This window comes from Microtus pennsylvanicus, chromosome 1, assembly GCF_037038515.1.
Source record: "Microtus pennsylvanicus isolate mMicPen1 chromosome 1, mMicPen1.hap1, whole genome shotgun sequence".
NCBI classification, from domain to species: domain Eukaryota; kingdom Metazoa; phylum Chordata; class Mammalia; order Rodentia; family Cricetidae; genus Microtus; species Microtus pennsylvanicus.
The window spans coordinates 85,162,313-85,176,631 of NC_134579.1; the positions used below are offsets into that span (position 1 = coordinate 85,162,313).

Here is a 14,319-nt window from a genome sequence, read left to right on the forward strand (position 1 = left end):
CTAGAGGTCAGCGGGCAGCAGGACAACCCGAGAGCTGCCAGTAAGCCTACAGTGTGGCGGGTGGGAGGCCGATTTTCCTACTCTGGTTCAAGACTCTTGTTCCTGACTCCAGGTAAGGCAGATTTGTCGGTGCCAGAGACCTCGGTGTCATACGCGCCTCCCTGGTGTCACAGACCTCAGTGTTACATGCCCTTCCTGTAACAAGCACTGGCCTAGCTTGTCCAAATAGCTTTGGCTATCTGTGAGGGAAAGCAATAGTAAGACTCTTAAACACACTGCTCCAGATACAGACACTATTACTGTCATCTCTCCCTGTTATGGTATTTTTAGGATTCATGAGAATTATTATTATAGTTGTTTTTTCTGAGACAGGGTTTCTCTGTGTAGCCCTGGCTTTCTGGGACTCACTTTGTAGACGAGGCTGGCCTCAAACTCAGAGATCCACCTGCTTCTGCCTCCCAAATGCTGAATTAAAGGCGTGCGCCACCACTGCCCAGTTGGATTTATTTGTTGTCATTTTATGTGTATGTATGCCTGCATGCATGCACATGCACCGTGTGCATGCAGTGCCCAGAGAGGCCAGAGGAGGGCATCAGGTCCCTGAAATTGAAGTTATGGAGGGCTCTGAGCTGCTTGGGTGCTGGGAACCAAACCTGATTCTGTATTCATGCTTTTACGCTGTATGGGTTGGGCTTCCCTAATGTGAAGTATTCCAAAATCCCAAATTTTTGAGCACCATCATGGAGCCCCCCAAATAGAAAATTCCATGGTATAGATCACAGTCAAAACCCAGAACCCTTAAAAATGCTGTATAAAATTAGCTGTAGGATATCTTTCCAGCCCCCAGCCCAATTTTCTCAGCGTGGCACAGAATACCCTCAGTGAGGGTTGCCCATCCTGTCTCTCCACCAGATGTTCAGTTTGTACCTTATGTCACATACAAAGTTAAAAGCCAAAACCCTGTTTGTTTATAATGCCAGATTATGTATGTAAGAATACAGAGCATGGTTAACTATTTCAAATGGATCATTTGCACATATCAAGCATAAACATAACACCCAGAGTTTATGCTGGGGCAGCAGAATATTCACAAATACCCCAGAAATGTCAAAAATGGTAGTCCTGAAATTATTTAGAATAAAATTCTGTTAGAATGATTGCTGTTAGCCGGGCGATGGTGGCGCACACCTTTAATCCCAGCACTTGGGAGGCAGAGGCAGGCAGATCTCTGTGAGTTCGAGACCAGCCTGGTCTACAGAGCTAGTTCCAGGACAGGCTCCAAAACCACAGAGAAACCCTGTCTCGAAAAACCAAAAAAAAAAAAAAAAAGAATGATTGCTGTTGTTATCATTGGAGTGCTGGGGACGGAAGCAGGACTTTGTGCACGTTAAGAAAATGCTCTACTATTGAGCTTTACCCCAGCTAAGAAAACAACGGTCATCAAACATATTTCTCCAAATGAAGCTACTTAGAGTGAGTCCTAAAGTAACAGGGTCATGGCTCAGCTTCTTTAAGACAGGTGCCAGGGCGTCCTTACTAATGGCACCACCCTTTTCTTGAAGGACACTTGGCTTGGATGAAAATCTATCTATTGCCAGACAGAGAGAGCTAGCTTTGGAGTCTTAGAAAAGGAAGTGAATTCCTTTTTCTTTTTGTTTGTTTGTTTTGTTTTTTGGCAGTGCTGGGGATGGAACCCAGTCCTCATTTGTGCTAAGTAGACAGTTTATAACTTAGACACATCCTTAGTCTGATCTCACTTTCTCCAGCATAGCAGAACTCATCCAGTGTGTAACTGCTCCATCAGGAACAATTGGGTGCCTAGCCATAGACCCTATTCGAAGACTTGTCTCCTCTCAAGGGATACAACCATGCAACTTCCAGAACCAAGGATAATAAAGCATTTTTGTATTTTAGAATATATTTCCATATGAGAGCAGCCACGGGGGTGGGGGGGCGCGCAACAAAACAAAACGAAACAAAAACCACCTACTATCACACACAGCTAACTAGAAGTCTAGACACAAACAGGCATTCGTGTGCTGGAGGGGATGCGGGGGGGGGGGGGAGAGAATCACTCACGTTGTTATATAACTATGCAATCCGTCAGTGAACAAATTAGGAATAGAAGGGTCTTACCTGAAGTTCCTGGGAGGCAGTTTGAATGGACAGAAAAACAAACAGAAGGTCTATTTTAAATGATTGTATAAAGTACTCCAGCATATTTTAGCTTGCACACAACAACTAACAGTGTTAATTAACAACATATTCTTTGGTAGACACAACCTAAAATAAATGAAGGAAAATATGCGCTAACCCCAGTGAGAAAGTCAACGTCAGAGTCAACGTCAGAGTTCCCGCATGTCTTCCGGGAAGATGGCGAGGCTGAAGTGACCTGAGGCCGCTTTTAGAAACAGCTTCCTCCCTACTTCAACGACAATGCTGTTGCCTTTAGCACCTCTTTATTTAGAATGCCTGAATACTCTTTCCTGAGAAAAGGTTAAATGTCCCAGGAGAGATAAGAGAGTCAAGAAAGTGGCACCAGCTGACCACACTCACGAGGCTAAAAGTGTTTGCGGTTGTGGTCAGTCTACCTTGGATGTGAAATCCAAGCGCGGACACAGACCCCGGGAGATCCTGCGAGCTTCAAGGGCAAAAGCCCTTATGAAGATTTTAGTCAAATTCCAGAAGCTATGTAATGACAAGGGATAAACACAACAAAAACAGCTTGGGTGTTTGTTTGCTCTTTTTTTTCTGTTTAGGCAACTGTGTTTCGATTGGAGAAGCCAGAACATACCTGCATTGCTGTCTTATCACCGGTTATTTGCCACTGGCGGGCTGTCCGACTGACTGGTGTAGGGGATGCCAGCTGTGGTCTGACTGTGCTGCACACCCCATACCTGCCAACTGAGTCCTCATGTTGGGTCCACAGGTAGGGCTTTATTATACCCATTGGCTCAAGGGGCAGACCTTGAGATGATGCTCAAATGCTTCCATGCCCTGTCCACATCTCAGTGTCTTATTTTAGTTCAGACACTGCAAAACAACCTCGAGGGTTTATTCCTTTAGTACGGAGACTAGGATTCTCTGTGCTGACTAAGCTGACTTTGAACTCCTGGACTCAAGAGTGCCTTCAGGTACCTGGGACTACAGACATACACCCCCTTTGTTCGGATAAATTTTTCTTATTCTCTCAGGCTCCTTATACACATGTTAATCTTTTAAAATATTTATTTCATTTTATGTGTATGGAGGGTTTTGTCTGCAGGTAAATATGTGCACCATGCCCAGGCAGTGCCTGCAGAGGCCTGAAGAGGGCGTAGGATTTCCCCTGGAACTGGAGTTACAGATGGCTGTATACTGCCAGGTAGGTGCTGGGAACTGAACCTGGGTCCTCTAGAAGAGCAGCTTGTACTATTAACTGCTGAACCATCTCTCCAGCCCCCTAACCTTTTTTTTTTCTTTTTTTCCGAGACAGGGTTTTTCTGTAGCTTTGGAGCCTGTCCTGGAACTAGCTCTTGTAGACCAGGCTGACCTTGAACTCACAGAGACCTGTCTACCTCTGCCTCCAGAGTGATGGATTAAAGGTGTGCACTACCCAACTTCTTTTGTTTATTAAGACAGGGTGTCACTATGCAGCCCTGGCTGTCTGGCCTTAAACTCACTGAGATCCACCTGCCTCTGCCTCTCCAGTGCTGGAATTAAAGGCGTGTGCCACAACTAGCAGTAACAGCCAGCAGTACTTTTTTTTTTTTTACTGCTTTTGGGGGGGGGGGGCAGAGATGGAGATAACACTCTACCAATGGTGCCAACCTCAGCCAGTGCTTTTAGGTCTGGGTTTGCTCAGTGTGTTATCTAGGGAAATAATGATTACTCTGTGTATCTGCATCTTTCCTGCTGGGACATCTAGGGCAAAATGCGACCCTGGGAGATCAACCGAAGACAGCACTTTGGCCTCACCTAGACATAAGTGGGGTTAACCCCCCCCTGTAGTCACGTTCTTTCAGGCAGTCGCTCAGAATCCTGTTTTCCCTTAAGATTACGGTTAAGTTAGGAGACACCCACCTACTGCAGGCTATAATAAACTTTAACTTGGGGCCTCTTTAGCTGCAAAAGCAGGCGAAAGCCCCTTGGAACCGAGAGTGCATTGCATTCAATAGGAACGGGACCAAGGCAGCATTATGAGACAGAATCTCACTCGATCAGTTGACTTTTCATTCCCTGGAGGCAAAACACTGCCCTTCCCAGGGAACAAGCCCTGAGTTGTACAAACGAAGATGATTCTCTGCCTCCTCCTAGACCCACAGATAGCAGAAGAGCATCTCATTACCATGATTGCCATTCCAAACAAGCAGATCTGTACACGCCTGCCAGGACCTGAATTCAGCGGCTCTAGAGGTCTGGAATGTTGACCACCAGCTAACCCAAAGCAGGGAAGAGACAGTAGGTCCCCGTCTCATGTTTTAAAGTTTATCCCAAGCATTAATGCTTTCATCAAACACAGCACAAGAATGCAGGAGCCCTCAGGCTCTGATCTCACGGGGTGGCAAGCTGGCTTTGAAGTACCTACATCACAGCGACTTTACATTTGGAATGAAATGTTTAGCATATTTTTCTTTTTTCTTTTTTTGCCCAGGTCCCAGTGAACTTGCTTAGAAATGATGCATTCCTGTGATTAAATAAAAAAGTCCCCTTCCCTGGACTACACACGCAGTCTTTGTTTAGTTATTACGACTCAGATCTTTGCCATGTAGAAAGAAGCTGGCAGCTTTACTGCGAGCCCAGACAGGAAGGGTGGGGTAACTTTTGCAAAAGTGAAGCCGCTGTGCTTCGGAGAAGTGGATTCAAAACGGAGTTTACTGCTTCCCAACTAGAGACCTTGCTGTAGAGAGTGGCCAGCAGGGAAAGCGACACTGTTTGGTCAGCCCAGGACAAACTGAGAGGGTGACCAGGACAGAGACTGCACCGTACCTCCCCGTCCTCCAGTTCCACATCCAGGAAATCGAAGTCCCTGAAGACTCGGAACTGTTGCTCACTGTTGGTATCATCCATGTTCTCCTGCTCCCGGGTGCCGTCCTCCGATGACACCAGGCTGGTCTGGTGCTCCGGCAGGTCCAGGTCCCCACACGAGGAAAAAATCACCTAGGAATCAGAGGAATCCTCTCTTGAGAAACTCACCTTTCTTCGCTTGTTTGTGCAACGAGTGATGGCCATTGGCTCCCGGGAGAACTGTGTCTCCAGTACACACCTAATTCCTTACGTGGGTATTTTTAGAAAGTTCTTTTATTATTTATGTTGGACAGGGGCCTTCGGATTAAACACGCTGCAAACACTCAAGTGATTACACTACAAAAGCATTCAAGAGTTGACTGGCTATTAGAGTGGACAGTGGGATACTCTGTGTGTGTGTGTGTGTGTGCGTGCGTGTGTAAAACAACTAAGCATGTGTTCACAAACAAACTGGAGCAGCTGAAATTTTCCACTCTTTTTAAGCTTACTGAGGTTAGACATTATCTACCTTCACAATCAAATGTTCATAAATAATATTTTAAGGATGACGTCAAGCTATGTTATTGTAAAATGAACCGCGGGAACAAAGGCTTCAACCCTTCGCGAGACTAACCAGAGACTGGGAAGGGTTAGTAAAGAGAAGCCAAATCCCCAGGCTTGGGTTCCTTTCGTTTAGACATTTTTTTTCTTAATTAGTTAACTTTTTGAGACAGGGTCTCACCGTGTGTCCTGGTTGGCCTGGAACTCTCTATGTAGACAAGGGTGACCCTAAATTCAGAGGTGTGTCTGCCTCTGCCTCCCAAGTGCTGGGATAAACAGAGGGTTTGGCTCAGTGGCAGAATATCTGCCTCATATAAAGAGTCTCTGGGTTCAAGCTCCAGCAAATCCATGGGGTGGGGTGGAGAGAGAGAGAGAGACATAAAAACCAAGTGCTGGGATTAAAGGAACGAGCCACCATGCCCAGATACTGAGACATTAACAGATCTTTAAAAAAATGGTTTGTTCTGCTTTTGATTTTTGAGATTAAGGTCTCATTCTGTCTCTCAGGCTGCCTTAGAACTCTTCATGTAGCCCAGGCTAGCCTCCAATTCAGGACGGTCCTCTTGCCTCAGTCTCTGGGTTACTAGGCTTACGGGTATAAGTCACCATGCCTGGCTTAATAGAACTTTGAAGAACTAATAGACAGCAAAGGGTTTGCTAGCCAGTCTTTGTTGAATACAGATATGAAATCAAATCGAAAGCTTTCTTTTGTGAACTGAAATCCCCAGGGGAAAAAATGGGTGTGGGGGAGAAATACCTGTGTTGAAGATTCTACAAGAATGAATGACCATGGGGTGGTGGTGGCTCATGCCTTTAATCCCAATACTTGGGAGGTGAATGCAGATGGATTTCTGAGAATTTGAGGCCAGCCTAGTCTACAGAGTGATTTCCAGGACAGCCAGAGCTGTTATGCAGAGAAACCCTGACTTGAAAAACTAAAATAGAAACCAGAACAGACACAAAAGCAACCACTCCCACCATAAGGAAAGAATGAGCGAGCAGAACTCCATTATTGTGGATCTGGAACGCTGCTGATCTAAGATCATCTTGGGCGATTTCTAGTCCTCTTGATGACAATCCTTTGCTCACCCTTGGGTCTGACCCAACAGCCATTTGATTAGTAAGTAAAACCTTTGAATTATATTCTTTGTAGGCCACTAGCTTCCGCCATTCGAAGCTAAGGATGTCATCAGGTGACGTCTAGCGGCAGGGGTTCCCCTGCCTCACGTCACCTGCCTGCTGTCTGCAACGGTGCATGTGGTAAACGTCACAGTTTATAAGGAAAGTTCCATGGGTCAACTCGAGTCTGTGTTCCCAGGCCACAGTCACTAAACTGTGCCTCAAGTATCTTATTTTTTGGAGAGTTATATAATATAATATAATAAATATTATATTATTTCCTGGTTACTTTTAAGGTAGGCAAATTATTAGAAGGACAGAAATATAACCAATCTCTCTCCAGGGTATAAAGAGTGAACGAGTGTGGCATGTAGTATTTTTTCCTCTCTAGTGTTGTAAACACAGCCCTGTGTTTTGGACTGTATAGATTAAACATCTCAGTCTGAAAACCTAAAATATTAAAATGTTTTAAATCTTCAGCTCTTATTTATTAATTAATTTACTGAGACAATGTTTCTTGTTTCTCTTTGTAGTTCTGAATGTCACTCTGTAGACCAGGCTGAGCTTGAACTCACAGAGATCCTCCTGCCTTTGCCTCCTGAGTGCTGAGATTAAAGGCGTGCGTCACCATGTCTGGTTTAAATCTAAAACTTTTTTTTTTGTTTTTCGAGACAGGGTTTCGCCGTAGTTTTAGAGCCTATCCTGGAACTAGCTCTTGTAACCAGGCTGGCCTCGAACGCAGAGATCTGCCTGCCTCTGCCTCCCGAGTGCTGGGATTAAAGGTGTGCGCCATCACCGCCTGGCCAAATATAAAATGTTTAAAGTGATAAAATGCTCCAAATTTTCAAATTTTGGAGAAGTCCAGATTTTGAGGAATGATCACTGGCTCAAGCGTACCCCAGTTTGCCAAAATCTAAAATACATTGAAACCGGGAGCAACCTGGTCCCAAGCATTTCAGATAGGGAATATGTCACCCATTTCCCACAAACTGTATGCAACACGACACACTCGTGTGAGCAGGATCACAAAGGAGCATGTAAGAGAAATCAAACAGAGGGCCATGGCATTTTCAACGTGAGTCCGATTTCCTCCATGGAGACACCTTTCCTGGTGTGCACTGTAATAATTGGAACCTAATACAGGCAGACACTGTCACCAGAAAATCCGAGGGTGTTCAGTGTGAAGTTAGGGGAAAAGTGCTGCCCACAGCATCAGTGAGAAGCAGCCCCGGCTGGCCATTGTCCACAGCAGAACCCGAGGCTCTGGTTCCACTTTGCCGTGGGCCACTGTGCCCTGAACAATGCCACCGGAGCAGCTGCAAACTCTCTGATCATGAAGACACACTCCAAGGGTAACTTAAACAGAAGCCCTGTTTAGCTGGTGCGTTCCCAGCCACACGAGCGATCAGGTGACACGCTGGCAAGCTTTCTTGGGCGGCTATTATTTTACCTGCTCATGTGGAGCAGACACAGTCTGGGACATTAAAACACAGCTTCACAGAGAAATCTGCACTGATTCTAAATTACTAGTCCTCTATTTCTTCTTAAAGGAAGACTGTTTAGCTGGGTGGTGGTGGCGCACACCTTTAATCCCAGCACTCAGGAGGAAAAGGCAGGCGGATCTTTGTGAGTTTGAGACCAGTCTGGTCTACAAGACCTAGTTCCAGGACAGGCTCCAAAGCTACAGAGAAACCCTGTTTCGAAAAAATAAATAAAGATAGACTAAAGATACTGTAATCTACAAAAATATACATAGAATCCAGGCCCTGAGGTTTTTAGCATTTTTTTCTCTAAAAATACACTCACCATACAAAATTTGAGTTTTCTATTAATTTCAGAAATCGCCTCTGAGCATTGGTCATCTGTTCATCTGAAAACCTGAAGGCATTTTCTTTTCTAACTATAACACCAGTGAAATTTTACACGGCATCGTTTGATAAATAGTTAGGTTGTTTTCGTTTTTAGTTTTTCGAAACAGGGTTCCTCTGTAGCTTTGGAGCCTGTCTTGGAACTCCCTCTGAAGACCAGGCTGGCCTAAAACTCACCTGCCTCTGCCTCCTGAGTGCTGGGATTAAAGGCGCGTGCCTCCCTTGCCTGGTTTTGATAAATATTTTTCTATTGTGATATGACTAGTGAGCAGACTATAATATTTTTAGTAAAGTTCTGCCAATACATCCTTACTTTTATGCTATTTTTTAAAAAAGTTTATTTATTATGTATACAGTATTCTGTCTGCTTGTGTACCTGCAGGCCAGAAGAGGGCACCAGACCTCTTTACAGATGGTTGTGAGCCACCATGTGGTTGCTGGGAATTGAACTCAGGACCTTTGGAAGAGCAGGCAATGCTCTTAACCATTGAGCCATCTCTCCAGCCCCCTTTTTATGCTATTTTATGTAAGTAAAATGGTGATATCATAATACAGTGAGCTTGCAGTGAGCAAAACTATTTTCAAGAGGAATCCGAGGAATTCGCCTGTAGCCATGGAGATGCGACGGACACTATCACTCGTGTGGTGATGTAGCCTGGGTGTGTTTACACAAATAAACAGAGGTCTGAAGATAACTGACATCAGTTAAACCCTTCCTTGTCTCTGAACTGAGATGACAATTCATGGGGCGAGGAGCAGTAACGTGGGCTAAATGTTGATGGTGGCTATCAGACTCGTCATTCACATTAGAATCTTCCAGATCAATGTCAGAACAGACGAAAGGCAAAAGCAATACGATAGCAAGATGACTATGGTACACAATAGAACTTACAGATGGGTTTTTGCTTAGTCCGACTTCTTGGCCACACAGAGAAAGGACGTGAACCAATTTCTCTTTTGTTCTTTTCTGGAAAAACAAAACAAAACAACAACAACAAAAAAATAAAAACACAGGTTTTCATTCTGGGGTCCCATGAGCAAATTTGCCTTAATAGGATAGGTCCTAGCTACAAAGACTGGACGGTCATGCTGAAAATGTAGTTCCAGGTAATTGAGATATAAGACACATAGACTTGGCACAGTCAAATAGCAGCAGCATATTCAAATATTTTATATATGCTGAGTTAACTGTCCTCACTAGAATTACCATTTTTCTGATGAACTGATATGACCAAAGCAGGTTGGGGAGGAAAGGGTTTATGTGGCTTACACTTCCACATCACAGTCCATCACGGAAGGAATCAGGACAGGAACTCAAACAGGGCAGGAACCTGGAGGCAGGAACTGATGCAGAGGTCATGGAGGGATGCTGCCCACTGCCTTGTTTCCCTGTGGCTTACTCAACCTGCTTTCTTTCTTTTTCTTTTTTTTTTTTTTGGTTTTTCGAGACAGGGTTTCTCTGTGGTTTTGGAGCCTGTCCTGGAACTAGCTCTTGCAAACCAGGCTGGTCTCGAACTCACAGAGATCTGCCTGCCTCTGCCTCCCGAGTGCTGGGATTAAAGGCGTGCGCCACCACCGCCCGGCTTTCAACCTGCTTTCTTATACACTCCAGGACCACTACCCACAATGTGCTGGGCCCTCCCCCGATCAATCGCTAATTAAGAAAATTGCCTACAGGTTTGCCTGCAGCCTGATCTTTCAGAGGCATTTTCTCAATCAGGTCCCCGCAGTTTTGATGACTCTAGTGCATGTTAAGTTGACAGAAAACTATTCAGCAGAGTTATACAAATTGCTATCAGGTCTGGGTAGATGGCCCAGCTGGTAAAGATGCTCACTGTCAAGCCTGGCTCCATGAGTAAGATCCCCTGAGCCCACATGGTGGAAAGAGAGAATTGACTCTACACGTTGTCCTGTTGCCTCCACACATATGGTACGGTTGGCATGTGCTATGGCACATGCACAATCCCTCAAAAATACATCAAGTTAAAAATGGAAAATTATTTTTTTGAGGTGTTAAGGAGTAAGTCCAGGGCTGTAATGCATGCTAGGCAAATGTTCCTAACACAGAGATGCATCCCTAGCTCTCTTTTAAAATTTATTTATTTATTTTTATTTATTTATTTTTTTTAAAAAATATTTATTTATTTATTATGTATACAATATTCTGTCTGTGTATATGCCTGCAGGCCAGAAGAGGGCACCAGACCCCATTACAGATGGTTGTGAGCCACCATGTGGTTTCTGGGAATTGAACTCAGGACCTTTGGAAGAGCAGGCAATGCTCTTAACCTCTGAGCCATCTCTCCAGCCCCTCTTTTAAAATTTATTTTAAAATTAAAACCATTTTTATTTTATGTGTATGGGTGTTTTGCCTGCATGTGTATATGTGCACCACATGCATGCAGTGCACATGGAGGCCAGAAGAGGGCATCAGTCCCCTGTAACTGGAGTTATTGATGCTTGTGAGCTGGCATCTGAACTTGGGTCCTATACAGGAAACAGTGCTCTTAACTGCTGAGCCATCTCTCCAGCCCTATATTATTAATTTTAAAGTGAGTATTAACTAAAACAAGGCTCTCTCTATATTTGAGCCATATAGAGCAACCCTGTTATCAGGTGGGTGTGTGTCTACATGACAATCAATTCCTAGGCCCTTCCGTGGCCATCCGTGGGCTCCCTGGACATCACTTCTTGTATGTTATCACTTCCAGTTTCCGAAAGGCTTCTCTTCCATCAGGAAGAAATCTACTTTGTTACAGAATAAGCCTTTTATGGCTCCAATGAGAGAATACTTTTACAGTCTGTAGACTGAAACCATTGTTAATCATAAACCATGGTAAAGTCAGAATTAAGTTAGAATTAAATCCTTTTGTTTTTCTTCATAAACCTCCTTTTGAAACCTTTTATGTATGAAGATTCTTCTAGAATCAACTACATTTTCCAAAAAGAAAATGAGGGCTTCAGAATGAAAAGAAATATCATGAACCTAGAGATGTTAATGTAGTCAAAAAATAATCTTGCAAATCCCCTTTTATCTGATTTTGGTTTGTTAGATGGAAACTTTTAGAAGCTGCTATTCATGATAAGATCCTCTTCCTCCTTTTTTTTCCTCCTCCATTTTTTTTTCTTTGAGACGGGGTCCCTGTATGTAGCCCTAGATGTCCTTGAACTACATGGACCAGGCTGACTTCAAACTCACAGAGATCCACCTGCCTCTGCCTCCCGAGTGCTGGGATTAAAGGCATGTGCCACCACTGTCTGGCTAAGATTTTCTTTCTTTATGGAACTTGGTTCACTGCATCTTTCACCCCAAATTATAGGATTTCTCAATATGGGACTATTTCAAAGCCAGACAGGAGGGCTTTGCTGCTGAAAGGCGGAGATCTCTCAGTTATTTCCCCAAGACTCATTCTCCAAATCTGAGATGAAATTAATGGAGCAATAAGGCTCAGGAGTGAACTGTTCTCATCTCCTGGACTACCATGATTTTAGCCATCAGCCATTGCAGTGTGCCGCTAGGCTCTGTGCTGGCCTCCAGGTCTGTAGGTGGCAGCTGTGAGGTGTGCAGACACAGTACTGGGCTTGCCTGGTGCCCACCTAGTCTGCTTCCAACAACCCAGGCTTTCTTTCTATCCTGGGAAGGTCTCCTCTCTGTTCCTTCAAGCACTGTGCAAGAGTTTCTTTTCCTGGGCTGGAGAGATGGCTCAGTGGTTAAGAGCACTAGTTGCTTTTGCAGAAAACCTGGATTCAGTTCCCAGCACCCACAAGGCAGCTCACAACCATCTGGAAGGCAGTTCCGGGGAATCTGGTGCCCTCTTCTGGCTCCCACAGGTGCTGCATGCACATGGTACACAGACATACAGACACAGGGGAAGCACTCATACACATGGACTAAAGATAAATCAATCTCACAAAGGGCTCCTTTTCCACAACTACTGTGGATGTCAGAAGAGGGTGGGTCTCCATTCTGAAATCGTCAGAACCCAAAACCCTGAAAATTTGGAGCCACTAGAATTTGCTGTTGCTTCCTATAGAAAGGGTCTCTCTGAGAATGGAGCTAATAGAGGGGCCAGCAGGAGACCAAGGACTTGGGAAGGGAAGGTGGGGCAGTGAGAAGGAGAGAGAGGGTAAGATCTGAATCCTAACATTTGGGATGCAGCTGTCAGCAGTTGGGGGTGCAACTGTGCTTAGAGCCAAGATGGATGCTGCTGTCATTTTGATCTTCAATTTTTAAATCAAAAGCCTACATGCCAAACGCTTAGTCAGCAGCCTGCAGTGCCTACTGGGAGATGGTGGACCCTTTAGGAGGGGGAGCTTAGTGGGAGGAAGTTAGATCGCTGGAGGTGAGCTCCTGAAGGGGACAGCAGGTACTGGTATTTTGAGGACTCATTTGGTCATGGGTAGGAGGCGAGGGTCAGGACTACCTCACACATAAGGCTACCACATGAAGGGAAGATCAGGTTTGTTCCCCAAGCTATAGGAACCAGAACCAATAAGCGAAGAGGCAAGAGTCGATCAGCTAAACCCAACGGGCTGTTCCCAACAGAAGTATTGCCCTTTCAACGCTGTGAGACCCCATCGCTGGAGGCACCAGAGTCTGCATGGCCACGCGACTAGGGGTAGTAGTGAATGGCAGACTTTAGTTTCACATAGGGCGCCATACCTGAGAATACTGGGGTCTCTTCCAGCTCACAGGAACAAGGACATTGGAGTTGGAGCCTGAGGAGGTGGATGACGCACTCCGGGTGACAGCCATTGCTCTAGGCTTCCCGTCCCGTCCAGAGGAGTTCTGTAGTTCATCATACCGTCTCCCGATGATTGGCGTCTGGAGAAAGAACAATGCAGAGGTATGATTATTCCACCCTAACGCTTCTCCAGTATAAGGAGCTGTCAGCCTAGAAGTAATTAAAAACCGATCAACGTGGTTAGAGCCAGATCAGACAGTGAAACTTGGTGTCACACCCAGGCTCATTTCCCTGGTGTTCAAGACACGTTCTGAGCCATTTGTACACCATGAGCACCCTGGTGGTCAGCAAGAAACCAATGCAATGACTTCACTATACTTTAGATCAGTGGTTCTCAACCAGTGAGTCACGACCCCCTCACCAAACCTCTATCTCCAAAAATATTTACATTATGATTCATAACAGTAGCAAAATTATAGTTATGAAATAGCAGCTAAGTGAATTTTGTGGCCGGGAGTCAGCACAACATGAGGAGCTGTATTAAAGGGTCGCTGCAATGGAGCAGTCTTTGTACACTGTAAATATGTATTTTTCTCATGGTTACTAAAAAGCTCATTGGTCAATAGCTAGGCAAGATTTGGGGGGCAGAGAGAATGCTGGGAGAAGGAGGGTGGAGTCAGAGGAGTCGCCAGCCACAGGCAGAGGAAGCAGGACGTGTACAAAATGAGGCAATACGCAACGAGCCATGCGGCAGCACGTAATTGACTGAAATGGGTTAATTTAAGTCCTCAGAGCGAGCTAAAAACAAGCTACTGCCCTAAGCTATCGGCCGAGCATTTGTAATTAATAGTAATAGCAATAGGAATAGGAAGCCTCTCTGTGGTTACTTGGGAATAGCTGCTGGGACTCTGCCCCTAGGTTGCAGCATGAGGGAGGCTGAGAATCACTGCTTCAGACTCAAGCCATGAAGACTGAAGCGAGTACAGAGGCCAGCCAAGTCAATTCCAGATGTTTGAGCTTGAACGAATCCTTCTCTTCCCGGCTCCTCCCTCCTTCTCACCCCCACCCCAGTCTCTTTTCTCTGGAGCCCTGGTCTGCCT

General features: G+C 45.1%; 1 protein-coding gene across 6 annotated transcripts in view; it reads right to left on the reverse strand.

The window, feature by feature from the left end:
* Positions 1-14,319, reverse strand: part of Fry (FRY microtubule binding protein) — a 392,348-nt gene that overhangs the window by 38,385 nt on the left and 339,644 nt on the right. For all 6 annotated transcript variants that reach the window (XM_075971622.1, XM_075971632.1, XM_075971584.1 and 3 more), the window contains 3 exons: positions 13,198-13,359; positions 9,427-9,501; positions 4,969-5,139 (listed from right to left, as the gene is read on the reverse strand). In XM_075971622.1, the coding sequence (XP_075827737.1) occupies positions 4,969-5,139; positions 9,427-9,501; positions 13,198-13,359 (408 nt within the window). The remainder of the gene's footprint in view (positions 1-4,968; positions 5,140-9,426; positions 9,502-13,197; positions 13,360-14,319) is intronic.